General features: G+C 38.8%; 1 protein-coding gene across 10 annotated transcripts in view; it reads right to left on the bottom strand.

Moving 5' to 3' along the window:
- Window positions 1-1,344: 1,344 nt before the first annotated feature.
- Window positions 1,345-26,308, bottom strand: part of LOC144695972 (uncharacterized) — a 43,251-nt gene continuing 18,287 nt past the window's right edge. For 5 of the 10 annotated variants that reach the window (XM_078567100.1, XM_078567098.1, XM_078567104.1 and 2 more), the window contains 15 exons: window positions 24,487-24,657; window positions 23,539-23,651; window positions 20,219-20,434; window positions 19,304-19,492; window positions 19,084-19,212; window positions 17,639-17,907; window positions 17,189-17,269; window positions 14,827-14,913; window positions 11,522-11,672; window positions 9,883-9,924; window positions 7,488-7,580; window positions 5,568-5,957; window positions 4,766-4,964; window positions 3,463-3,675; window positions 1,345-2,682 (listed from right to left, as the gene is read on the bottom strand). In XM_078567100.1, the coding sequence (XP_078423226.1) occupies window positions 2,581-2,682; window positions 3,463-3,675; window positions 4,766-4,964; window positions 5,568-5,957; window positions 7,488-7,580; window positions 9,883-9,924; window positions 11,522-11,672; window positions 14,827-14,913; window positions 17,189-17,269; window positions 17,639-17,907; window positions 19,084-19,212; window positions 19,304-19,492; window positions 20,219-20,434; window positions 23,539-23,651; window positions 24,487-24,657 (2,445 nt within the window). In that variant the 3' untranslated portion in view covers window positions 1,345-2,580. The remainder of the gene's footprint in view (window positions 2,683-3,462; window positions 3,676-4,765; window positions 4,965-5,567; window positions 5,958-7,487; window positions 7,581-9,882; window positions 9,925-11,521; window positions 11,673-14,826; window positions 14,914-17,188; window positions 17,270-17,638; window positions 17,908-19,083; window positions 19,213-19,303; window positions 19,493-20,218; window positions 20,435-23,538; window positions 23,652-24,486; window positions 24,658-26,308) is intronic. The other 5 variants (XM_078567103.1, XM_078567101.1, XM_078567102.1 and 2 more) reach the window with 3 other exon arrangements.

Here is a 26,308-nt window from a genome sequence, read left to right as displayed (position 1 = left end):
ACTGGGCTAATTAGTAGGTTTGCAGACGACACTAAGGTTGGAGGAGTTGCAGATAGTGAAGAGGATTGTCAAAGGATACAACGGGATATAGATCGGTTGGAGACTTGGGCGGAGAAATAACAGATGGGAGTTTAATCTGGACAAATGCGAGGTAATGCATTTTAGAAGGTCTAATACAGGCAGGAATTATACAGTATATGGCAGAACCCTTAAATGCATCAACGGGCAGAGGGATCTGGGTGTACAGGTCCACATGTCACTGAAAGTGGCAACGCAGGTGGATAAGGTAGTAAGGAAGGCATATGACATGCTTGACTTCATCGGCAGGGGTAATGAGTATAAAAGCTGGGAAGTCATGCTGCAGCTGTATAGAACCTTGGTTAGGCCACACTTGGAATATTGCGTGCAATTCTGGTCGCCACATTACCAGAAGGATATGGAGGCGTTGGAGAGGGTGCAGAGGAGGTTTACCAGGATGCTGCCTGGTCTGGAGGTTATTAGCTATGAGAAGAGGTTGGAGAAACTCGGATTGTTCTCACTAGAGCGACAGAGATTGAGGGGCGACTTGATAGAAGTTTACAAAATTATGAGTGGCATGGACAGAGTAGATAGTCAGAAGCTTTTTCCCCAGGGTGGAAGAGTCAATTACTAGGGGACATAGATTTAAGGTGAGAGGAGAAAACTATAGAGATGTGCGGGGCAAGTTTTTTTTTACACAGAGGGTAGTGTCTGGAATTCGCTGCCAGAGGAGGTGGTGGAAGCAGGTACGATAGTGGTGTTTAAGAGGCAGCTTGACAAATACATGAATAGGATGGGAATAGAGGGATATGGACCCCGGAAGTGCAAAATGTTTTAGTTGACGGGCAATATGATCGGCGCAGGCTTGGAGGGCCGAAGGGCCTGTTCCTGTGCTGTACTTTTCTTTGTTCTTTGTACCTATTTTAGAACAGTGCACCATGAACTATTGAAAAATCACCTTGACTACAGAATAAATATCATCAGTTTAATATAATTATATGCCCTCCTGCAGCAAGTGTGACTTCTTCTGGTGCCCTGGTTTTGCTTGGTTCAGTACTGTAGCTAACATCTACACCGAAAGCTCTTTGGTACAAAAGTAGCACCAAAGTACAATACCATTGTTGTAACTAATTCATTTAACATATTTCTCAAGCTGCTATACAAAAATGTTCATATTGCTGTTTAAATAAAGATTACTGCTTTTATATTCTGCTTTCATTATCTTTGCTGTAACTAACTTTGGCCAAAACAATATTAGTACAGTTTAATAAAAACTGCAACGATTTCCTGGTGGGGGCGGGAGAAAAGAGCCCAAAGGGAAGAAAATTGAATTTAGAAATTTAATTTCCATTTATTACCTCAGCTTTTTACAGCTTTATAATTCAACGTTTATAAAAAAAACCCTTTTAAGTCAAAAGATGACAAAATTCAAAATATTCATTACAGATTTTGTTAAGCTCCCACAAAAGAACAGCATCTAAACAAGTTTTTACTCCCAGAACAACCAACCGTAACAGTAGAAGACATTAACAGTTTGGGTGAAACCAGCCTGTTACACAAAGCAAAATACAATCCAAAGCTACTGTCAACCAGGGAATCTTAAAATCCTTCAGATCCTGGTAGTACCATCCTCTTCCTATAACAAGTTTCATTTTTTTTTAAAAAAGAGACTTCCAGTGTTCTAGATACAGCACATTTTCACCTGAAGCTCTTTATAAAGAATGTTGTGGACAATCAAACGGCTCAAATAAAACTCAAAAAACTCTGCAGAAACTACACTACAGGTCATATCAGTGGATTAAACACAAAGGGTTTGTACAGTTACATAAACGATGTCACAAAATACCATTACATAATGACAGCCAAGACAAGAACTGCAAACAGAAAGAAAAAGGTACCAACACATTTCATCACAAATGGCATAAATTCAGTCAATTCAGTGCAAATCTAATATAACCTCTGGCTGCATTTGAAAAATGATTTACTCCAAATTCACTTAACTTATTTCATATAAATCTGTTTCCCCACAAAGGTCTTCTCACCCTCAAGCAGAATTTTGAAAGGAGTCGGGACATTCTGGGTCACGGACTATCCCAAGACCTCCATCAGTTTGTTCCATGACCAGCTGGCAGAAACCATGATCTAAGTTGGCTGAGTTGATGGAGAGAATGAAACATCTGTGCCACAGAGCTGTATCTCAGGGCCAGCTATGAATGGATGAATCTCATTCAATCGTGGTAGATGAGGTGAAGCAAAGTACAGCCTCGATTAAAACCAACCATCAAACCATCGAGAACAATGGCTTTTCAAATATTATTGCATTTAAAATGAAATGTAGTTGTGAAAATGAAAGCCGTGTAGGAATTTTGTTTTAATTTGTAATAAAACATTATGATTTGCCTTTATGAAAAGTCGTTTCTGGTATAGGTAAGAGGCAGTGTCAGTGTTCATGGCAGCCATCTTAATATACTGGCATTATTATAGCAGCCAATTTTAAAATGTACAAAGCCCTTGTGCCTAATCCAATCAGCTCCTTAAGTTAGATTTATTCAGTACTCTCCTTCATGGTGGTGGTGAAGCTTGAGCCTTTCGCATTGACCGTAGAGCCTTTTCCCGGAGATGCTTTTCTAGATCATCTAGGTTTTCCTCTTCACTTTCTGACTCCTAAAATAAATTGATCAGATGAAACTCAGTGGAATGTAGAACTACGTTAAAATGCCATTTTTGACAGAAAAACTCCGGCACCAAGTGCTCAGTATTTTAATTGAGAAGAATCAGGATATTAGACAGCCAAATTTTGTATAGCAGAAGGAGCCAAATTTATTGGAGCGGCACATTTTATATTATTCAAATTAATCTGACTACTTTGCATTATAAAATTTGGACAGTATAGAATATGCTTTATAATCTAAATATTGGTTATATTATTATAAAGCAACAGTTTTACCTGAAGTGCTCCCAGCCTCCACGGAGGAGGTGCATTACAATGTACATCTGGCTCCTAAATTATTTTTGAACCTCGTAACATACAAGTTATGTTACAAGTAATGATCTCTCGAAGCTGCACAGGCACGCAAACATGCAGCAATCTACAAAGTAGAGTGCAGACCACTCAAGTGACCTTCCCTTTTGTGTTTACAAAAATGTAAGTTGCCATTGTAGCCAGCAACAGTTTGTACCACAAAGGCCTCAATATATGCTTCTCTCCCACCTGGCAAAATGCACCGAGTGCCTGAACTAATCTAGTCATTGTATCATGACAGAAACAGTGCTCAGCTGAGCAATGTAGCTTAAAAATGGGCAAAACCCACACAAAGATAAGCATTTCTAAAGTGTACTCTTTGAAGTTGTAAATTATACATCCCACTGTAATTACTACAAGGAAACATCCAATTTTATTTCTGTTGGTTTCTAGTTTTAACTATTCTTGAGACACTGACTTGCCTTTACAAGTTCTGAAGCTTCTGGCTGGGGTGACTTTGCTGGGGCTTCAACTGGTTCTACTGGTGGTTCTTCAACCACTACTGCTGCTGCTGCTGCTGCTGCAGCTGCCTTTTCTTTCTTATGTTTCTTGTGTTTCTTGTGTTTTTTGTCCTTCTTATGTTTCTTATCTTTCTTCTTTTTCTTCTTCTTTCCTCCAGTTTCCTGGTCGGAGATCTTAAAGATTCAAGGCAGTATTACCTCAAAGCATTCAACAGCAAGAAATAACAAGGATTTTTCAAGTTGACCTACTGCACTTACAGAATTTATTTTAAATAGCTGACAACAGAGCTACAAGAACAGATATACTTTATCATTAGTGCAGTATAAATACTCCAAGGCAAAGGCAGTTTTTGAATGGCACATTATAGAATACTTTTTTCCTATCTTGGTACCCTGCATGGAGGCAGGCAGAAGAAAAGCGGGTGTGTAAAATCAAATATCAGGAATGCGGCTAACACAAATTGAAGCACCTACATACTATCATGAACGGATATTACTAGGGTTCATTACCACAATTCTTCACAGGTTGATTAATCAATCTTGTGCATAACATTATGGAATAGAAAGGAAATTCAAACCACTTCACTACCGCCACAAAGGCAATTCAGGGGGAATCCTGGCAGCTGACTGCACAACCACAGATAAGAAGTGGCAAGAAGAAACTAAAGATGGTCGAGTAAAAATGTCATTGAGGGAGTGTTATCTTCAGGAAAAGAACTCATACAGCATTATTTCAAATGAGCGATACTCATCCCACTTGCTCTTGCATCAGTCAAATATGACAGCTGCTAATGTGTTTAAAAGATTTCATTATTTTAATTCATAATCTAAAAATTTCTTTCGTTTAATGTGTTTTTTAATTTTCCAAAATAAAATCTGTGGACCTTGTATGAAGTCCAAGTTACATAAATTAATCCACCCAATTTTAATTGGAGTCTCTCAGGCCTTTAACAACTCAGCTCAGTTTTACAACACTAAACAAGGCATTAACTACAGAAATGCCTCATCACTTAAGAATGTAGTAAAGTAGTAATTGGCTCATGAATGAGAATCAATTTTCCCAGTGCTAGGTCTCTGTGCAAAAGTTACACAAAAGCATTAAAAAGTACAGTAAGGATTGTCATAGACGGGTACGAAGGGTCACTCAACATTGTGCAAAATACATTTTCATTGTGGGGGTTATTTACTCTGCTAATCTTGATCTTCAGAGAATATATTTTCCAATGTTAAATGGAGGAACACTGAAGTGTAATAGTACTATTACCTTGACAGGAGATGGGCTAATTGAAGCACTCTTTGTCTTTTTGTTTTGAGGTGGTGGAGGAACAGGTGTTGGCGACCTGCTGACAGACTGTGACCTGGAGACTGAAGCAACTGGCCTTTTCTTGGGAAGTAGTTCTGGCGATCTAGATATGGATCTGGATGATGTAGCTCTTCTCACAGCTTGTGGGCTTGGTGAGATCCTAAGAAATTTACAAATTAGTGTTTCCAAAATGAATGGTCCTTGTGAATCAGTACCAGAATCTATCAAATTCATTTCCGCAACAATCAGATTGAAGCTGCCAATTATTCTACAACAAGTTTCTAACTGAAATTCAAAAAAAGCACATGCTTGAATTAAGAAACTACATGCTATAGTTGCAACAATTATTAGAATGGAAAGTAGGTTAGAAACAGAAATCAACCCTACAAATAGTTTAAAAGGAGAAGTTTAGGAGAGAAAATGAAGTTGCCACTGTAGTTGAATCTTGATGGAGAATACCGGCAACCGATGTGTAGTTAATGAGGTAACTAACTTTTCTTCGCTCAATATGTTTTAGTTACATTACAATAGAAAATCTAAGATAGAAAAAGTTTTAAACTCCAAATTCAGCAAAAATTGCCCAAGTATACTTGGGCAGCACTAAAAGCTTAAATACCCATAAAGTAAACTCATGTGGTAGGAGAAAAAGCATTTGCTTTGAAATTTTAGCCAACAACCAAAATTAGAAAGGTGACACAATAGCATTGGAATACTTTCACAATGTAATCATGATAAACATTAATGCTCCATTTGGCGCCCTTACTTTTTAGGTTTCTTGGGTTCTGGGGTCCGTGAAACTCGTCGGATTGGCCTGTTACTAGGAGATGGAGACATATGACGTCGTTGTGGCGGTGGCGGAGATATTGACACTCTTCGGGCTGGTGGTGGACTGATGGATCCACGCATCATCCTTGGCCGTGGGGATGGTGAGTGGCGTTTGTGTTGGGGAGGTGAGCGAACATCTCGGTTGGAACGATTAGGCGGCGATCCTCTCCTACGCCTGGAAGAGGGAGATGGGGAACTACGGCGCTTTGGTGCTGGTGATGGGGACCCCCTCCTCCTAGGTGGTGGTGATGGAGTATATCTCCTCTGAATTGGAGGCGAATAGCGCCTAGGTGAGGCTGAACGTCTACGTGGTGGTGGAGATGGAGATCTAAAAAGATAAATCAATGACAAAAATCAAATTAGTAACCGTGCATATACTTACCATGACTGGAACAGATAATCCAAATTTATATAGTTCTAATTAAACTGACTTTTTTTCTGGTAAACCTTTCCTGTTATGCGCAAACTTAATGATTAAATTTTGTTCCTTTCAATCAAATGTGTGGCGAAACAGGATTCCACAACCATAAAGGGAAATAAAATTTCAAGTTGGGCTATTAACAATAATAGTTATTATTGCACTGAAAAGTTCGAAGTGCCAAAAGCATAATTAAGGAGCTCCATATGGACTAGAAAGCTGCCAGCTTTGGTCTCCAATCAGCAGGACCACAAGTTGTCTCAGAATACATTAGACAAGGCAGTTGAGGTTCTTTCAGATTACAGTGATCGCAATGCAAAGAATTCACATATGCATTAGGTGTAAATGGGCTGATACTTGGCTGTGACCCCTTCCAAAGCTGAACAATGCTCAATATAGGCACTATACACGCACACACAAAGAATTATAACCTGAGCAAGACAGTGTAGAGCTGGTGACCACATGTCACTGCCCTTGTAAGGGTAAAAGAGGGAAAAAAAAAAACCCAGAATCTGTACACAGGGTGTGGAAGAGTTTCAACTGGAACAAGGCACAATTAAAACAAAAGACACAAGCAACAATGCATGCTTACAATGGTTTACTCGTGGAATCAAAGCACAATGTAAGAAGTTATTTGTTGGAGTGTAAAAACTTTACAACCATTACATCTAGATGATTAAACTTAAATGTTCCCAGGCCTGTTATCATTCATCAATAGTGGACAATGTGGAATTATTTAATATAGCAAAGCATTCCTGGATTGGAGAGGGTGGGGGAGCAGAATAGTAAATTTCAGATAATCTAATACAGTAAAAGCCGGCAGTCAGTATGATACAGCTTCCAGGACTTCATTGGCTTTGGACTGGAAATTCACAATGTGAAAATAATGCAGTAATTACAGCAAAAACTTAATTTATACAGAATGTTACAGGCAAGAATGCTATGCTCAAGACTCTACAGAATTACAAGAGTAACATTTATTTTTGCGCTGCGTGATTTATACCTTGCCATAATTCAATTGAAAGGGAAGCGGGTGCTGAAATTGTAGACAAAAAGTGTTTACAACAAGTAAAATAATTTTGGGGGCATTTCTGGTGAAGTGACATCAATGTTGAAACTAAGCTAACGCACCTGTTTAAGTTTCGTGTCTCAATTTTGCCATACCATACTACCCATCATGCCACAGCACAAATTTAATTTCCATCTGCACTATTTCAAAGACATGCAGAATTCATCCTCCATATATTTTGGAATCAGTAAGAATGAAATCATCTATGCCCATGGTTTTACGGAATCCACAAACTTGGAAATAAAAAAAGAATGCTAATTCTACCGCAGCTTCACATTTATCACTTTGGTGCCCCTAAAGAAATTATCAAGTTACTAGTTTCCCTCTAAATAGCGCAGCACTTGACAACTGGAAGGCAAACATTTACTAACCTGCGTCTCAACGGAGACGGTGATCTGCGCCTTCGAGGAGGAGGAGATGGAGTTCGCCGGCGCCTTGGAGGTGGTGATGGGCTTCTCCTTCTCCTGTTTGCCATACATCAGCATGTGAACATACATTCGAGGTGTCAGCACAAAACAAATATTTCATTGTAATCTCTCACTTAACTCCCAGTCTCAAGAGTTAAAAACTGAGCTTTAGCCAAAGCAAATAAGCATGACCCTGATATAACCTACTTTTGGAATACATTCTTGTATAGACTGCCTTTTTTAAAGGCACCTGTTTTTTGTTACACAGTATCCAAAAATGATTTTCTGTACACATTCACAGTTGTAAAATGAAATCAGGGTTACAGGACAATTTTTCATAGCTCTTTTGAAATATAGGTATAAAAATTAAACTAATTGTTACTGTTTAACGTGCGTGAGAAAGAAATCTATGGTTTAGGCAGAATGGTTAAGGCATTCTCATTGCACTTATTCTTCAAAATTAGGTGCATCAACAGCCACATTAGGGGAAATGTATTGCATGGAACCAGGCCATTTGAGCTATTCTAGTGTTTATGCTTCACAAGCAGCCTGCCACCCAACTTCATCTAACCCTATCCTTACCAATACCCCTCCAAATTTTGTAAAAGCAGCAAAATTAATAATTGCATTTTATGTCAACTATGATCCCGGTCTGGCTTCAGCCAATTTGGATGCTACAACCAGCCTCAGTGCACTTAGGCAGACAAGAGTTTATTTTAAATATGCTGTTTATTGGTAAATTGCTATCTAGTCACCTAATTGGTGAATCAGATCACAAATGAGCTAGGCAGTGATGCCCTGCAAAGCCCAATACACTGTCTAGGTTCATACAGTTTGCACGCAGCAGAATAAAGTAACAGATTGCTGCCATTGTCCATGAATTATACCCCAAAACATTTTGGGAACACAAATGTGGAACAGGACATATTCTTTAAAACATACATAGCTTAGATGCAAATACTAAACTGTTTAAATCCCTTGGAATGCAATTGTGCAAAAGTACATGTATAAAAAATGATTAGAATTTCTATTGTTTGGAAATGTTCTACAGCTTTCTCTAAATCAACATTCAAAAATCTCGGATATTTCAGTGCAATTTTTAAAAATGCCACTGTTTCAAGGTGGAAAAAGGTGAAAGGATCACCAATTTCATAGGGATCTTGAATTGAGTTTTGATTTTTAAGTAATCAATTAAAGTGGTGTAATTTGTCAGCCAGCCATTAAATCTGAATGCCCATAGATGTTTAAAACTTGAGATGAAACTGAGTAATAACCGCAGAATACAGAATATCATTGCGACACTTACTCACTAGGTAATGGGTCTTTCACACCAAATAAAATTGGCTGTCACCATTATGATATCCCACATACAGTGAAAACCACTTATGCTTTTTGCATCCAATTTGAAAGCCAAACTACATGCTTCTGCAGAATGTCTTTCACAGTGTCCTAAACTATTTCAAATCATGTCAAAATAAAGCACTCAGACTACCAGCTCTACTATGCACACTAGTCTCCTCTGTTCGATAAATGTGTACTGCTCCTATATTCAGAAATCAAGAATTCTACTGACTACAAGTATACTTCAGTTTACTGTTCAGTTTCCACAGAATCAGTTGGCCCATGGATTCAAGATAAATGAACCTGGTTGGAACATATGTGGCCCAACTCAATTAAAGAAGGGTGACTGACAAAACTGCCTCCCAGCTAATCAACTATAATTAAAGTAAACAGGATAATAGCTACTTTTAAATATTGATATCGACAAATCAATCAATCAAAAACTAGAATCCAGGAGCGTCAAGGCCTTGGACCAGTAGATTGGAAAATATTTTGATTTCAATGTTGGCTCTATAATTATTGCTGCACCTAACGAATCCTAATTTTCAAATTAGATCCCTTAATTTCTTTTTACAGCACATTTGCAACATATTTCTAGAATTCTTCACTTTATTCTTTGACTTCCTTTTCATTTTTGATTATTTTTGTAACCTCAAATGTCAAACTTGGCAAATTTAGTACAAGTGGGTTTCACTGTATTTGCAGATTTACTTAATCAAAAGCAGATAATCCACATTGAATTAGTTCTTTCAAATTCAGTTTAAAGTTCCCATTTGCAAAATTTTAACAAAAATCAATTTCAAGCATACATCCTAAGAATTAAGTGCTTTAAATTTCCTGTTCAATTGAAAATTTGATGCAATAATGACTTTAGCACTCCAGTGAAACTGGATTGCATTGTCTAAAATGCAGTGTAATAATTCAACTGATTAGTAGATGGGCTGGGGTTGCTAATTAAAGGAACCTTAAACAGGCTAATGTTTTCAGTGATCAGACAGCAACTCATTTTCAAACCAACCTTTTCGCCACTGGGAAGTGCCACCTCTTTCCAAGCGGCATCCTGATAGCAAGAGAAAACAAAACCAAGCTGTGTTTTTTCACAGATCAACCTCTAACGGAAGTAACTTAAACCAATAATTCATACAGACAATACCTCTCTGGTTGATTTACATTTTAATTCATTAAAATTGTAAAAAACTGTATCATAGTTAAATAACCTTCCACGCTTCTTTCTATTTCCTAGATCTCACGCTGAAAGCTGGCCAGGAAGAATAGCTGGCGGTGGACTTTAAATGCTCACATAAGTGCCAACCAGTAAGAAATGGTGCAATCTCATGTGGAACAGGGATGATTCCCACAGGCCAGCCACCCTGCCTCTGATTAGTGCTATGCCTAGTGACTCAGCCAAAAGTCCCAATGCACCCTGTTACACTCGACTAGTTATACACTCAATTTTAAAATATTGTTCTTACTGAACGGTTCTGATTTTACACATTTTCTAATATCTATTCAGTTTTTCTAATGAATTATCCACCCAAGTGATTCCAGTACTTGTAAAAACGATCTTCCCTCTCAGTGACAAATTTTCATTTACTACCACCGTCAAATTTTAGGAAAGGAATACTTCCAATTTGTATTACTCACCCCCAAAAAGGTTCTAATTTATCCCATTTCTTCCGATGGATAAATTTCCAAATTTTAATTACCAGTATACAGGGAGATGGAAATACCAAATGACCCAATGTTGTATCAGAGAGACTAAGATCTCCACGAATAATTTATCTGCTTGCACAAAAGCAAATGAGCTTTTTTATGTAGGAAGCACGCTTCACTGCACCTCCAGCAGGGTAACTTGTAGCATTTCAAATTTGGAATTTCATCTAGCAAGTAGGAGGGAAAACAACTTTTCTGATTGGGGTGGGGAACACTAAAAACTAAAAGCACCATCTTCCTCTTTTAAGTGACTCAGTTTTTAATATGGTTTCCCATAATGTGATAAAGAAAATCAATACTATAAACCAAGTGAAATACCTGCAAATATGGCAAGAAATTTCAAGTTCGGAGTTGTTTAATTCAGGTCATAACTACAAGTTATTTTAATATTTTACTAATATGGTCCTTGTATCTGTCCTCCAACCCAAATGCCAAAAATCTTAACTGTCGCCTTGACAGGATTTAGATTTCTCAATTTGCAGACAAACTGATTTATATACAATAAGGGCCAAAATTAAACAGAGTCATGGAATTATCATTCATCCTGCATCACACGAAAGCACCCTCCCCACGCCCCCCAATACTGGACTTTTACCTTTACTTGGAAAAAAAAAATCCAGTCTTGTAGCGACAGTAGAGGAAGCCGATTCAGATGAAACTTTGTCACTTTCAAAATGCAAAAATCAGATTGCAGTAAATGGGAACGTGCTTAAGTAATTGAAAGGGGAGGCAGAGCAAAATCTGATATACTTCGAGACGTCATTACACCAAGCCAACTTTTAAGAACCACATATCTTAGTACAAAAATGCATGGTGATACAAGACAGTTTAAAATTGAGACTTCAGTCTCAAAAACATAACTACAGGTTTTCCATACTGCTGAACTCCAAAGTAATGCAACAAAAAAGGAATTGTCCCGACAGTAGAAATTGTTTGCACTTTACCTTGGTGAAAAGTCCTTGTGCCGTTTTCGCATTGCAGGAGGTGGAGATATACTCCGTGACAATGAACGCTGGCGCCTTCGTCGAACTTCACCATTTTTTGCACTTGACCTTTTTGGTGCTTCATCTTCGGATGAGGAAGAAGATCCAGACTCTGCATAAGGGATATTTAACTAATTAAAATGACAAAAGTAATCAGCTCGATACAGCACATATAACAATCCTGTTAGGTTAGAACACACAAAACTGCAGAATAAATGGAAATTAAGTTTGTGCCCAAAAAATGGTGCAAAAAGTGAAGCAATATTCCAGCCAGTGTTTGCACATATCTAATTATTTATCTCAGCTAGTGATGGCTTCAGACTCACTATACTCAGACTCTCAATAAATACTAACAATGCTGGTTTTAGTCAAATTGCGGTTTCTGGCTTCCCCTTCCAAAAATCAAAAGCTGACACTCCAGTGCAGTACTGAGAGTGTGTTGCACTGTTGGAGTGCCATCTTTCGGATGATACATTAAACTGAAGACCCATCTGCCCTGTGGATGCAAAAGATCCCATGGCACTATTTCAATGGGCAGGGGAATTATCCCTGGTGTTCCAGCCAATATTTGCCCCTCGTTGAACATTACAAAAAAACAGATCATCTGATCATTATCACACCGCTTTTTGAGGGAGCTTGCTGTGTGCAAATTGGCTGCTGAGTTTCCTACATCACACTTCAAGAATATTTCATTGTCCATAAAACTTTTTGTGATGTCCTGTGGTGGTGAAAGGTGCTGTATAAACGCAAGTCTTTTTTATTGTGCATTTTAACAGCATGTAGGTTTGACACACTCAAGTTCCTACCCATTTAGAAACTACCGAGTAGTGTAACACACTGCACAATATTTTCACTCTGGATGTGCAATTACAATATATTCAGACCACTTCAACATTTGACACCTACATGGCAGAATATTCCTAATAATTTTGTTATGATCCCGTTAGAGACCGTTAACATTTGAAGAGAAATCTGAATACCCAGTGATTTAACTAATAGAACTATGCCACAAGATTTTGTGTTTTTAAAAAAAGCTTTATTGTATATAGAACAAATTAAACAATGTGAGTATGCTTAAGTTAATACTATAGTTTATAATCACATATGCTATACTCAGGTTTACTTCTTACTTCCCCTAAATTCTCTTATACTTTACGATATTTTACAAGTTATTTACTTCTGTAGGGACCGACCAAAAGTATGCTGCAGTCCTCTGGAACCTATTTTAATTCTCCTCAGTTCCAGCTATTCTCAGAGGTAAAACTTTCATTTGCCATCTCTTTACTGTGGATTCCTCAATTCCTTGTTCTGGTAACTTTCTCAATACTTCCAAGCAAATCTGCAGGTTGCTTTATTTTGCTACAAGACTCTGCAAGGAACCCTGTAGATTTTTTCCATTAGCTGCAAGCCAGAACAAATCTTCCAATTTCTGTTCCGTCACAAAATCCAAACTGAGATTAAGTGTCTCCTGCGTTCCACATGATGAATGAAGTTAGCATTTTCTCTATTAAACTACAGGCCTAACTGTCATTTACTATGGCTATCTTCTCAGATAAACTGAAACCAGAGAATCTCCCTAAGCTCCACCCTCTCCATGACGATGTGGCATACTCCGGGATGTCCTCAAACAGACCTTAAAGTTAAATATCCCTCATTTAAAATTCCTTCTTTGATCTGAAGAATTGGACTTTACAATCCAATGCCTTTAAATTAATTTGACTTGAACTCCCAAAACAAAACATCTCTCTGAACTGCCGTGTTTCCACTAAAAGGACCATAGATAGGTCACCTGCTGTTTTATGAACCTTACCCTCTACTGGCTTTTGAAGTCAACATGGCCCAGCCTTTTGATAAACATGAGCCATTCTTTGAACTGTAATCAACTCAGCCTTGTCTGAGTTGCATTCACATTCAATGTTTACCAGTGTTAAATCAGGTTTTCCCTCAGTTCTCTACAGCTATAATTTAATTCCTAAAACCACAAGTTATATTCTAAAACATATAAATTGTGAAGTATTCCTGACAATCTGAATGCATCACATTGTATGAAGTGCAGAGTTCCATACTTAATCCGTTGTGGCTTTGTCTCAACTTTCCAGCAACCAAAAAGGAGCCAGCATTTGTAAACGGTTTCTGGCAGTCACAATTCAAGTGTACAAAACCGAATGAGGTCAAATTTCCTTGGGAAATATTGATACCTCTCTTCCCTCCTTCAGTTCCTTTCTCACCGTCAGATTAGTGATAAAAATTGTAACGAGCAACATAACAAATATATGAGCTAAATGAATGCCAAATACTTAATTACTGCACCCAACATTTACTTGGTACCTCGCAAAAAATAACATTGTTGCTCTGTACAGTTTTTAGTCGTAAATACGGTTAAGAATCTAATCCAGTCCTATACTTGCTTTATCTAATTAAGATTCAAAATTTACCCCCTTTTTTAATAAAAGGAAGAGTAATTGGCTGGGTAAAGCATCTGAATTGGCAGTACTGGATGCAACTGAAAATATCCGAACAGGTATCTCATTCCATATTGCCTACCTGAAATAAAACCTTGTAGGATCCCACAAGGTAGGATTATGATTGAAAACCACAACAAAAATGATAACATTACAGGTGAAGAGAGAAGAATTCTATGATTACCCATTAGTCTTGGTACTTTTCAGTGGTTGACACCCTCTTCCAAAGTATAATACTTTGCTTCAATTCTTTTATTTGATCATTCATTCCTTTTCCGAAGATTCGCACTAAGGTCGATTTAAACTGTTATCAAATATATGGTACTGATCAAAGCTGAATACTCCAGTTAATATTCCAGTTACTACTGCTGCTCCAGTTTGTTTTCTATGATGATAGCAAGTTAACTCTGCATAATGCTTTGGAATAGCAATGCATCAATTACTCAAGAACAGAATTGCAGTGGAAATTCAATTATTTCCCATTAAGGAGGGAACCATGAGTGGCCAATGGAATTAGTAGGTAATCCCCAAATCTCTCTTCAGTAGGAAATTTAAATGACTCCTACAACTACTCCTGTAGACCTGCATTCCACGACAATTCTGGGAGATGATTAAAAAATGTCAGTAACAAGTGCAAATAGTAAATCTTCACTACTGTATTGCAGTGAATTTGTTGTCCTTCCAGTACAAACGTGTATCTGTAGTCACATAAATTCAATTAAATTTCCTAACATTTAATGCCAGTGTTGTCATCCCTAAAAACATAAATGTGAAGTGATGTAAAACATCCATCAAAAGTCCCACCTGAAGAGGTCTGCTGGTTCTGTTTGCGATATTGGCGTCTCTGCTGTACTGATTCCACTCCTGCAACTTTGCCTCCTTTATCATCTTCTGCAACAATAAAAAATTCTAATAACTGTTTTCTAATCGCCATCAATATGACTTTAATGTACTATACATGCTTTCAATGTGGCAGCACATGTTGCAATTTGGCAAACTGGGCTGTGATCATTAGAACAAATATTAGGTGCACTTTGGCCCAAAGGACCACTTCACTGAGGATCATGGAGGAAAGGTGCTAGTGGTTGAAGGCATATCTGACACAAAGGAGTATGGCTGTATACAGTGAAGGCTAGGACATTGCTGCAGGAGTTCCTCTACACAGTATCCTCGACTAAAATGTCAACAGCTGCTGCATCAAGGGCCTTGCTCTATCACAAGATCAGAAGTGGGGCTCTTCACTAATGATTGTCGTGTTCAAGTCCACTCAATTTCTCAGATAATGAAGAAGTCCAAGCACATATGCAGTAGGCTTCACTGATGAGCAGCAAATAACATTCATGCCACACAAGTGTGAGGCAATGGCCATCTCCAACAAGAGAGTCTAACCACCTCCCCATGACATTTAAGGGCATTACAATCACTCTCATACACCACAGTAATCTCCTGGGGCCATAAATGACCAGAAATTGAAGTTGACCAGTCACATCAATGTCTTGGTTGATAGAGGTCAGAGGCTGGGTACTCAGTGCTGAGTGGCTCATTTCCTGACTACCCAAAGCCTTTATACTGCCTGTTAGTAGGATCAGGATTGTGGCTGAACACTTTTCAATTGCCTGGATGGGTGCAGCTCCTATAAGACTAAAGAAATTCAACACTATCCAAGCCCAAGCAGTCCACTTTGTCGGTATCTTATAACGTTGACTCCCTCCACCAGCAGCATACTCTGGCTGCATTATGTAATATCTACAGGATGAACTGCAGCAAATCACCATGGCTTCTTTAGCAGCATCTCCCAAACCCTCAATCTCCACCAAAAGGAGGAAGAGGGCAGCAGATGCACAAGACCACCATCACCTCCAAAGTCCCCTCCAAGTCACACAATATCCTAACTTGAATGGAGATCACTGTTCCTTCGTGGTCGCAAGGCTAAAGTCCTAGAACTCCTTTTCTAACAGCACTGAGTGCAGCTTAACCACTTGGACTGCAGCAGTTCAAAAGAGCACACCATCATCTTCTCAAGGGCAATAAATGCAGCTTTGCCAGCACCACCTACACTGAGATGAATTTTTTAAAAAACCTTTCAGCATAGAAATGCACCATAAGGCACAATATTTTAAAAATGGATGCCAAGCCAAAGAAAGAGTACTTGGAAGGGGCACCAACAGCTTGGTCAAAGAAGTTTTAAGGAGTCATAAAACGATGAGAGAGGGAGCTAGTGGAGGGCTTAGGCAGGGAATTTTAGAATGCAAAGCCTAAACGGCTGAAGTTGTGGCTGTCAACGATGGGTGAGGTGGGCAGAAGGCGAAAGAAAAAAACAGACGTTGATGAGGGTTGTGGGATTGGAGGTTGGAGGATTGGGAAGGACAAATGATGCAGGGATTTAAATATGACAATGGGAATTTTAAATTAGAGGCACTAAAGGATAATAGGATTAATTGGTAAACTGGGCAGAATGCTGGCAACAGAGTTTTGGCTGAACTGAGGTTTGCAGAGGGCAGAGGATGGGAGGTTAACCAGATGAGCACTGGAATAGGTGAGTAGAGTTTAGAGGTGACAAACAATGTGGATGAAAGTTTCAGCAGATCTGCTGATAAAACGGCAGAAGTAGAAGATGGAAATAGGTACGTTTGCAATGGAAAAGGTATAGGGTTGGAAGTCCAGCTCATTCATGTAGGATGCCAAGGTTATAACCATCTGGTCCAGCCCAAGAGTGACCAAAAATAGAATAGAATCACAGAGGAAAATAATATTTTGAACAAAAACTGAGCAATAAAAAAGATCAGCGAGGTTTTTGGGGTGAGCTGATTGATATGTGTTGTGTCTTCTTTGGAGGTGACCTCGATCTGAAAGAGGAAGGGGAACTACTGCCCCAGGAGGAAATTGATGGGGATCAGCGCCTGCAGGAATGAAGTTGAAACATACTATAGAACTAGTTTTAAAATACTTTCATAGGGCCTGCCTCCTACCCCACACCAAATGAGTGAAGTACTGGTTGATATTGGGATCAGAATTACAATTGCAGTTGAGGGTGGTACTTCAGATCACATTACTTATACTTAATAAAGCACTCAATTACATTTCTTCACATACTACTTGATACAAGCCAACTGACAGCAATTTGATCTCTCCTCATCCACATCCATCAAAGTATGGCAACACTAACCTGAGTCTGATGGTTCTGATCTTCTTGGTTTAGGAGGGGGTGAAACAGAATCATGCTTCACACTCCCTTTCCGTTTTGGTGCTGTAACAAAACAATTTAAATAGTCTAAATAGTACATAGATTAATCTGAGCATCTGAAAATGCTTACAACCTGTTACTCACATCTTATTTTTTTTTTTTAAAAGGACTGTACGGATGAACTTTTCTACCAGAGTGTACTAGTGACAGAGTGAAAGTATTATCTAAAATAAAATCACCTGACTGTCAGGGCTGGATTTCAAGTTGTGCACTATAATAAAGGGTGAAAAGAACTGGTCTTTCAAATCTGGTTAACTAGTCCACCATTTCAGAGAAAGGAATATTATTTAAATCTAGGTTACAAGTGTTCTAATTTCTTAAAATCACCTCAATGCCAAATAAGAGTGCATGATTATTTGGATAAAAACGTACCTGGTCTTGCAGGAGAAACAGAAGTATAGCCTTTCCTTGAACGATTCATATGCGGAGGAGATGACAATCGTGGTCCTTTATGAACTGGACTTGTTGTAGACACAGGTGATCTATGTCGTCTCCTGGGTGGAGTCACAGGAGATGGAGAAGATCGGCGAGGTTTTCGGGGTGGGCTGATTGATATGCGTTTTGTCTTCTTTGGAGGTGACCTCGATCTGGAAGAGGAAGAGGAGCTACTGCCCGAGGAGGAAATTGAGGGAGATCTGCGCCTGCAAGAATGAAGTTGAAACATACTGTAGAACTAGTTTTAAAAATACTTTAATAGTGCTTGCCTCCAACCCCACTACTGGTTGGATAGAAACAGAGAATGATCAATAAATGATAAGTTATACCAATACAGCTTCATTTTTCAGGGCAACTTCATCCATTAAAATGAACAGATGTTAACTCTAACAAACGGACAATGAGATCATCTGAAAATGGCCTGCGTGAGAACATGAGGTGTAAAGGCCCTTTTAAGGTGACAAAATTCATCATCACTTTTCTTTTTTTTTCCCCCAAGGAACTACAGCACTTCAGATTTGAGCCCATCCCATAAGGGCACCTTCTTCGACTAGCTGAAGACAGAGGAACAAGACCTGGAAGTACCCATGGCCCTGGCTTCTTCTCCACCACTGGCCTTGTTTGAAGCAGTCAGGAGACTCCAGCCTTTACAAGGTCTTGTGGGAGTCCTGACCTAATTCAAAACAGCACTGAGTACAACTTAAACACTTGGACTGCAGCAGTTCAATAGAGCACAGCAGCATCTGCCACTCTCCCACCAGAGGTCATGGGTGAGTAAAATGCAAATTTTTGGTAGACTTGTGCTATTTCAATTGTCAATTTCTACCAGAAACTGATGTCATGGAAATGCCCTATTTTACATGCTGAACATGACAAACAATTCTACTTTTAAGTGTCAAATCAGGATATCTTTTCTAAAATTGTTCCAATCACCAGCCTTTCGGAATTTGAATGGAAAAAGGGAGAATAGCAGATTTCGTCAAAATTAAAACTGATTTGCAAAACGTGAAGTTGTTGTGAACTTCAAAACGTAAACTGTATATTCACAGCCTCAGCAATGTGTTTTTACAGTAAGACCGAGACATTTATGACATAGGTTGCTACGGTACTTTAGAAGAGACAATAGGATATTGAAAAGCTAAGAAATGGAGTCAGCTGGTAACTTCTATCATTAGTGTTAATAGTTTAACAGTGTTGATCTCCTACACCTTTCCAAATATTCATCTCATTTATTCTCTTTTTCAAAATCATTAAAAAAGTGTTAAAAGTATCTTAAACACATGAATCTGATCTGCAAGTAAATGGTTAAAGTTATCTTTTATGAATGAGGAATAAATATTAATTTTTAGAAAAGTTAAGAAGATTTGAAATTAAAAGTGTACCTTCTAATGGGTGATCTACTCCTTCTATGCCTGGATGGAGGTGGAGGTGGTGGCAGGCGCCTTGGTGGACTCCTCCTTCGAGGAGGAGACCGCCGTCTTGGACTGGGTCGTCTTCGAGGTGAATAGGACCTGAAATTGTGCAATAGTAATTAGCAACCAGAAATTATAAAATGTGGTTTTAAAATGTTAACTAATGAAGGGGAAAAAGGAAATAATTTACCTTGACCGAGACCTAGGACGCCTCCTAGGCCGTGAATGTGAGCGTGAACGAGACCTAGACTTTGATTTCGATCGTGAACGTGACCGGTGTCGATTCCTTTCTTTTCTTTCCTTCTCCTTTTTTGTAGGTTGTTCCAATAAAACTTCCTTCACCTCTGGTGTCGCAGGTTTGATTTCCTTCAGAATATCACTATAGCAGAGCAGAAAATTAGCATCTTGAATTCTTCACTGAATTTAGGGACTTACTAGGTGTAGCCACAACACATACACCAGAATGTTTACAATAACTCTCACTATGTTTTAGTCATAAGTTTATCTTCATGACTTTTTCCTGCTTTCTCCCAAAATTGCAGAGTCCAAAGATCAAGGTTTGATGAGTATTATTCTAATTAAAAGATTCAAATGCTTGCTTAAATAGGAGTGCAACTCAAGCAGTTTATAGTCATTCAAACCTAAAAAATGAGAGCTGGCACTATTTACGGCTCCACCATACTTCAAATGTAGTTTTGTCAGTCCTTTAATTTGGATGCTCTAAGTTAGAAATGCACATAAAAGCCAATGGAGAAAAATTCTCAATGACTTAAAATCCACCAAATAGTATGTCTCAATACTTTTCACGGTGGCTTTTTAAAAAGGCACCTTACAAATCTGTTTTCTCTCCAAACGTAACCTTGGTTCACAATAACCACAAATGCCCTTGAGTCCAATCATCAAATGCATTATAATAAATTGCAGCTTTTTAAAAAAACTTAAATTCATCAGTAATTACTGAGGCTTAATACATAATGTTTCCTGATTTCTTAACTTTTGTTAACTAATTTGAAGTCTTCACTTCCGCAAAATCTCATTAATGCAGGCAAGATATTACATGCTCTCTACTGAAGACAGGGAAGCTTAAATAAAGTCATTAATTAACCTTGTTGAAGTTGCCTCTGGAGCAGGAGATTCTTTCCTTTCTTTAAGTGAGAGATCTGGTTCAGGTGACAGCTGCTCTGGTTTCTTAACTGTAGACACCGGAGAAGCACTTCTGCTCCGGCTTCTGGTCCTACGACGAGGAGATTTGGAGAGAGAATGCTTCCGCTCCTTTCTTGCTGGGGACCGCCTCCTTGGTGATGGAGATCTTGACTTACGCCTGCAAGAGTTTATTCTCTTTTTAAATATGGATGCTATGAACTTGATGTTTAAAAGTCCAGCAATGTTTTGCTTAATTACAGTATATATTTTGTTAAAAATGCTTCCAGCAAAGGAAAACCCTCATGAATAGTTGTGGTGACTGTTTTTCTTAAAGAAAAAAGCTCAAACTATCACTGAAATCTGTCAGGCTAGGAAACCAATAATATGTTATGCAGATGGTTTAGCTTCTCTCAATGGAAGTTAGTGTTATAGTTTTTGAATTCTACAGATTTTCTGGATCAGAAATGCAGAGAAAAGCCAATGGAAAAAGATTTTCAACTTCAACTTAAAATTCATGAAATAACTAGGATAATTCAATATTTTTCGTGACTGGTTTTTAAAAGGCCTTATACAAATGAGAAAACCCAGATCAAATCCCTCAACATTTATTTATGGTGCTCTTAACAGAAAACCAATATAAAATGCAACATGCTCTTCAGCACTGCATATATTTTTTATTACAGCTCTAACAAAGAAGCTTCACACAGACACGAGTCACTACAATATTGAGCAGATATGCCACTAATCCAAGACATTTCACAGATGAGCCACTGAAATAATGGATGGGTTTAAGTGCCGAATTGAAATAAATATATGCATATGAACAAAATACCGGTGCTGGAAACCCGAAGTAAGAACCAAGCATGCTGGAAATACTCAGCATTTCAGGCACCATCAATGGAGGGAACAGGCAAACTAATATTCAGGTTTGGGCTTGGTTAAAACTAGAAGCTATTATCAATGTAGCAAACTGCTACAAAGTCACCAAAAAGGAATGAAACCAGGTGGACCACCCAGCATCGACCTAGGCACCAGAAAATAAAACAGCATACTCAGCGCTGTCGACCCTGCAAAGTCCTCCTTATTAACACCTGAGAGCTAGTACTAAAGACTTGTGCTCAAGAACGTGCCACGCCCCTAGCCAAGCTGTTCCAGTACAGCTGCAACACTGGCATCTACCCGGCTATGTGCAAAATTGTCCAGGCATGTCGTTTGCACAAAATGTAGGACAAATCCAACCCGGCCAATTACCGGTCAGTCTGCTTTCAATCATCAGTAAAGCGATGGAAGGCGTCATCAACAGTGGTATCAAGCAGCACTTGCTCAGCAATAACCTGCTCACTGGCGCCCAGTTTGGGTTCCACCAGGGCCACTCAGCTCCTGACCTCATTACAGCCTTGGTTCAAACATGGCAAAAGGACTGAACTCCCGAGGTGGGTGACTGCCCTTGATATCAAGGCCACATTTAACTGAGTGTGGCATCAAGAAGCCCTAGCAAAACTGGAGTGAATGGGAATCAAGAGGAAACCTCTCCAATGGTTGGAGTCATAGCTAGCACAAAGGAAGGTGGCTGCGATTGTTGGAGGTCAATCATCCCAGTTCCAAGACATCATTGCAGGAGTTCCATAGGTTAGTGTCCTTGACCCAACCATCTTCAGCTGCTTTATCAACAACCTTCCTTCCATCATAAGTTCAGAATTGGGGATGTTTGCTGACGATTGCACAATGTTCAGCACCATTCGCGACTCCTCAGATACTGAAGCAGTCCATGTCCAAATGCAGCAAGACCTGGACAATATCCAGGCTTGGGCTGACAAGTGGCAAGTAATATTCGCGCCACACAAGTGCCAGGGCAATGACCATCTCCATCAGGAGGGAATCTAACCATTGCCCCATGACATTCAATGGCATTACCATCAATGAATCCCCACTATCAACATCCAGGGGGGGGGGGGTTTAACCATTGGCCAGAAACTGAACTAGACAAGCCATATAAATGATGTGGCTACAAGAGCAGGTCAGAGGCTAGGAATCCTGCGACGGGAACTCATCTCCCGACTCCCCAAAGCCTGTCCACCATCTACAAGTCAGGAACATGATGGAATACTCCCCACTTGCCTGGACGAGTACAGCTCCAACACTCAAGAAACTTTACATCATCCAGGACAAAGCAGCCCACTTGACTGCTACCACATCCACAAACATTCACTCCCTTGACCACCAACGTACAGTAGGAGTGTGTACCATCTACAAGATGCACTACAGGAATTCACCAACACTCTTTCGAGAGCACCTTCCAAACCCACGATCACTACCACCTAGAAGGACAGGGGCAGCAGATAGATGGAACACCACCACCTGGAAGTTCCCTTCCACGTCACTCACCATCCTAACTTGGAAAGATATCGCTATTCCTTCACTGTCGCTGGATCAAAATCCTGGAACTCCCTCCCTAACAGTATTGTGGGTGTACCTACACTACATGGGCTGCAGCAGTTCAAGGCGGCAGCTCACCACCACTTTCTCAAGGGCAACCAGGGGTGGCCAAAAAATACTGGCCCAGCTAGCGAAGCCCACATCCCATAAATGAATAAAAAAAGAGCATTTATAACTGAGAAAGAAGAAGAGGGAGAGGGGAAAATAAAGAGATGAAGAAATAAAATCTGTAAAATGCTTAAATATAAAACAGGAGATGGTTAGACTGCAGAAATGATATAAAATTAGACAAAAGGAGTTATAATATGTGGTCTTAATAAAAACTATTGAAACTATTTTAAGAGGTTAAACTATTTCCCAAGAAAAACTAAAAACTAAAAGCTAAAAGGCCTGAAAAAAAATGCACAGTGAATGTACAATACTTATAGCAGGTGCCAGCTAGAACATTTTTCACATGCTAAACTTGGAATGCACAGCACTGTCAAACATTAAATATGCAAATTATATGCAATATATGCAAAAATGCCTTGGGTTATAGTAAACAATATCAACTTTTTTTGGATGGTAAGAAAAGGGGTGTGAAGAGAAGATTATCTTATCCATTTAAGTGTATCTATTTAGCATGGTGTATATATGCTGCAAGAACTGAAGGCAACAAGTGATGCATTATATGCTGGACTGCATCATTCCATTGGAAAAACATGGATTTATCAGATAGCAATAATGCTAATAAATTGAATAACCATATAATTTGAACTGGTAGACTGAGCTAAGACTAGACTATATACACTTTCCAGTTACTAAACTCAACCATAACCTGACAACGTAGAATTCATTCTTAATCACCTCTTTGGACTTCTGGAACGGTCCCTCTTTTCTCTATTTTCTTTGTCTTCTTTGTCCTTTTTTTCCTTCTCTTCATCTTGCTTCTTCATGGTAGCCAGTTTTTCCTGTTCAATCTGCAATAATAAGGAATTCATAGAGCTGTGAATAAAAGGAAAAATATATAGTAATGTGATCCCTAATATTGCATTTCACTGTTCCACTGTTGACAATCATCATGTCTTTTCAGCTATTTCCTGGATTCATAAAAATTAAGAAAACCATTTTTAAATTAAGGAATGCTTAGAACTGAGCAAAACTGAAATTATTCCGAATGTTCTCCATCTACGTATGTATAAAACAAAAAGCCCAGAATTAATGCATTGCATCTGAAAGTGCTGCCTCATATCCATCTTACAGCTCACAGCATTCAAATTCTTAGTTGCTGCCAGGGCTACTATGCATGATCCAATGAATACCACAAACCAACCACTTAAAAGTTAGCTTATGGTCTGGTCAGCAAATTGGACCTAGAGTCAACTGCCAACTTGGCTCAGAAATTGGATGATTCTCAACAAAGTTAAAGCAACAGCCATCAACATCTCTACAAGCAATGACCAAAAGGGTACGCAGACATAAATTAAGAGACAAAAGTGAAACGTGAGAAATTCACTTAATGTTCCTATTCAACTTTCTATTTTCATTTTAGTAGCCTGTTCTCCTTTCAGCTTTTGTAGTTGCCTTGGCCTAACCATGCCACATTTTAAACTATTCCCAGATCAAATACTAGTACAGTGGAGTTGCAAGCAATTAGTCAGGAGAGCAAACAGAACGGCTTTTATCCAAATATGCAAATTACAAAATTCCTGTCATATATGTAATTTGCAATGTCTAGAACAAAGGGTAGTCAATGCATTTGATCTCAATCTAGAATACCAACTCAACCAACTCCAGAGATCTACAAATAGATACCTGTCTCTGTTTGATTTCTTCTTTCTTCTGTTCCAGAAAGGCAGAGGGGATTCCTGCGATGTTTTCTTGTGCACTCAACAGCAATGGCCACAGCTCCCCCATGAACATTCTTGCATTCTTTCCATTCAAAAACCCCGTCAAGTTAATCTGCATCAGCTTTGCGTCTGGGTTCTGCAACAGACACAAGATGAAGGCAGGAAGGTTATTTGGAAAAATCCAAAAGCAGTTCACTCCACTACTTTCAATCTACCTCAGTATTCTAAAGGCAAAATTGACAGTTTCACTGCTTTAGATAATAGCAAATTACATTAATGTTTTTTCTATCTATGCTGTGTACCATTTCCCTGATCTATCAGCCTAAATTGGCTGAGTGTCAGCTTTGTCTTCTTAAGATTTCTTTCAATATGAACAATACGCTTAAATCCCATTTACGAGGCCAGACTGCCTCTCACTATTTCCTGACAATAGCCAATGGGCCTTCTGTAGTTTTAGTGAATGGGTACTGCACATAGGTTGCCAGAGCAACGAGGTCCAGTAAAAAAAACACACAAACGTGTCAGAACACCATAAAGCAAGTACAGAGTCCTGAGGTCTTCAATTTCTTCTGGTCGACTCCTGAACCCAAAGTTCCAAGTCCCCTGTAGAGAAAGATGTTCCCTTGGGTTGCTTCCGACTCCCTACTGCAACTCAATCACCTTGAGTATAATGTTATATCATTTATCTAAATTGTAAGAGACGAACAAGCAATAATGAGTAAACAGCCACATAAAAGAAAAATGAACAGTTTATATTAAACTTCTGCTTATATAGACTTGCCTTCATGCTCCAACTGAAAGAGCTGTTGCTACCTCTCCAAATCTGAGTTTTACATTAAACTACAATATCTAATAACATGCAAGCACCTAAACTATGTTACAAAGTATTAATTCAATGAACTTTCACATTTACATGCTGATCCTTCCACTGAATATGATCTACCACATGGCTATTAATGCTACTTTATAATTTGAGATTTATGCTTTGGCTTTTAGCATACTGCAGCACTGCTAAATTAATTGACCATGCTTATATAGACCAATGTATCTAATCTGTTACTACTGGGTAGATACAAGGCTGCAAAGATGGTTCTGCTAATTTGGACTAGCCCTGTTCAAAGATTTTATATTTTAGAAATATTCCACCATTAATGCAATTATTTTTATCTTTACAAAAAACATCTTGGTTCAATCTCTAAATATATATGGTATACATGCTATGATTTAAAATGTTTTCAGAAGATCATTTTAATTTGTAAGCAAATACACAAATTTGGGTTGCGTTAAAATTTAACACTACTTTAAATCTTCTGGCAGTTCCGAGGGGGTTTCAGACATTCTAGCAACACCACTCACACTGACTCTACCAAGGCAACAGGCTAACAAGGAAATCTACACTATTTCTCTTTTCCTTGCTTGCGAGCTGCTTGCATCCTCCTGCAACTGGGAGGGCAGCATGGTTTGAGCTGCAAACTTTTCCTTATTCAGCATCAATGCCACTCCATGATCAGTTATTAAGAGGTACAATTCAAGCAGAGCAAACAGGATAATTTTTCTTTTTCGAAGATGTACACCTTGCTTCCATGCAGAATTCTACCTAGCAGTATAGCTGCTGTCATGTTATTCATTTATAAAATAAAAAAGCCTGAACGTTTCTACTTGGACGAATTAGATCAGACACATTTAAATATGTTAAGGATACATTTCAGTCGCATAAAAATAGAACCTTAGGGCGGCACAAATTCAATATGTACCATTTGTAGTTCCACATCAAACATGACTTTCCT

Source organism: Cetorhinus maximus, chromosome 21, assembly GCF_964194155.1.
Source record: "Cetorhinus maximus chromosome 21, sCetMax3.hap1.1, whole genome shotgun sequence".
NCBI classification, from domain to species: domain Eukaryota; kingdom Metazoa; phylum Chordata; class Chondrichthyes; order Lamniformes; family Cetorhinidae; genus Cetorhinus; species Cetorhinus maximus.
Note: the sequence above shows the minus strand (reverse complement) of the source record. Positions and strands in the feature narration are given on the sequence as shown.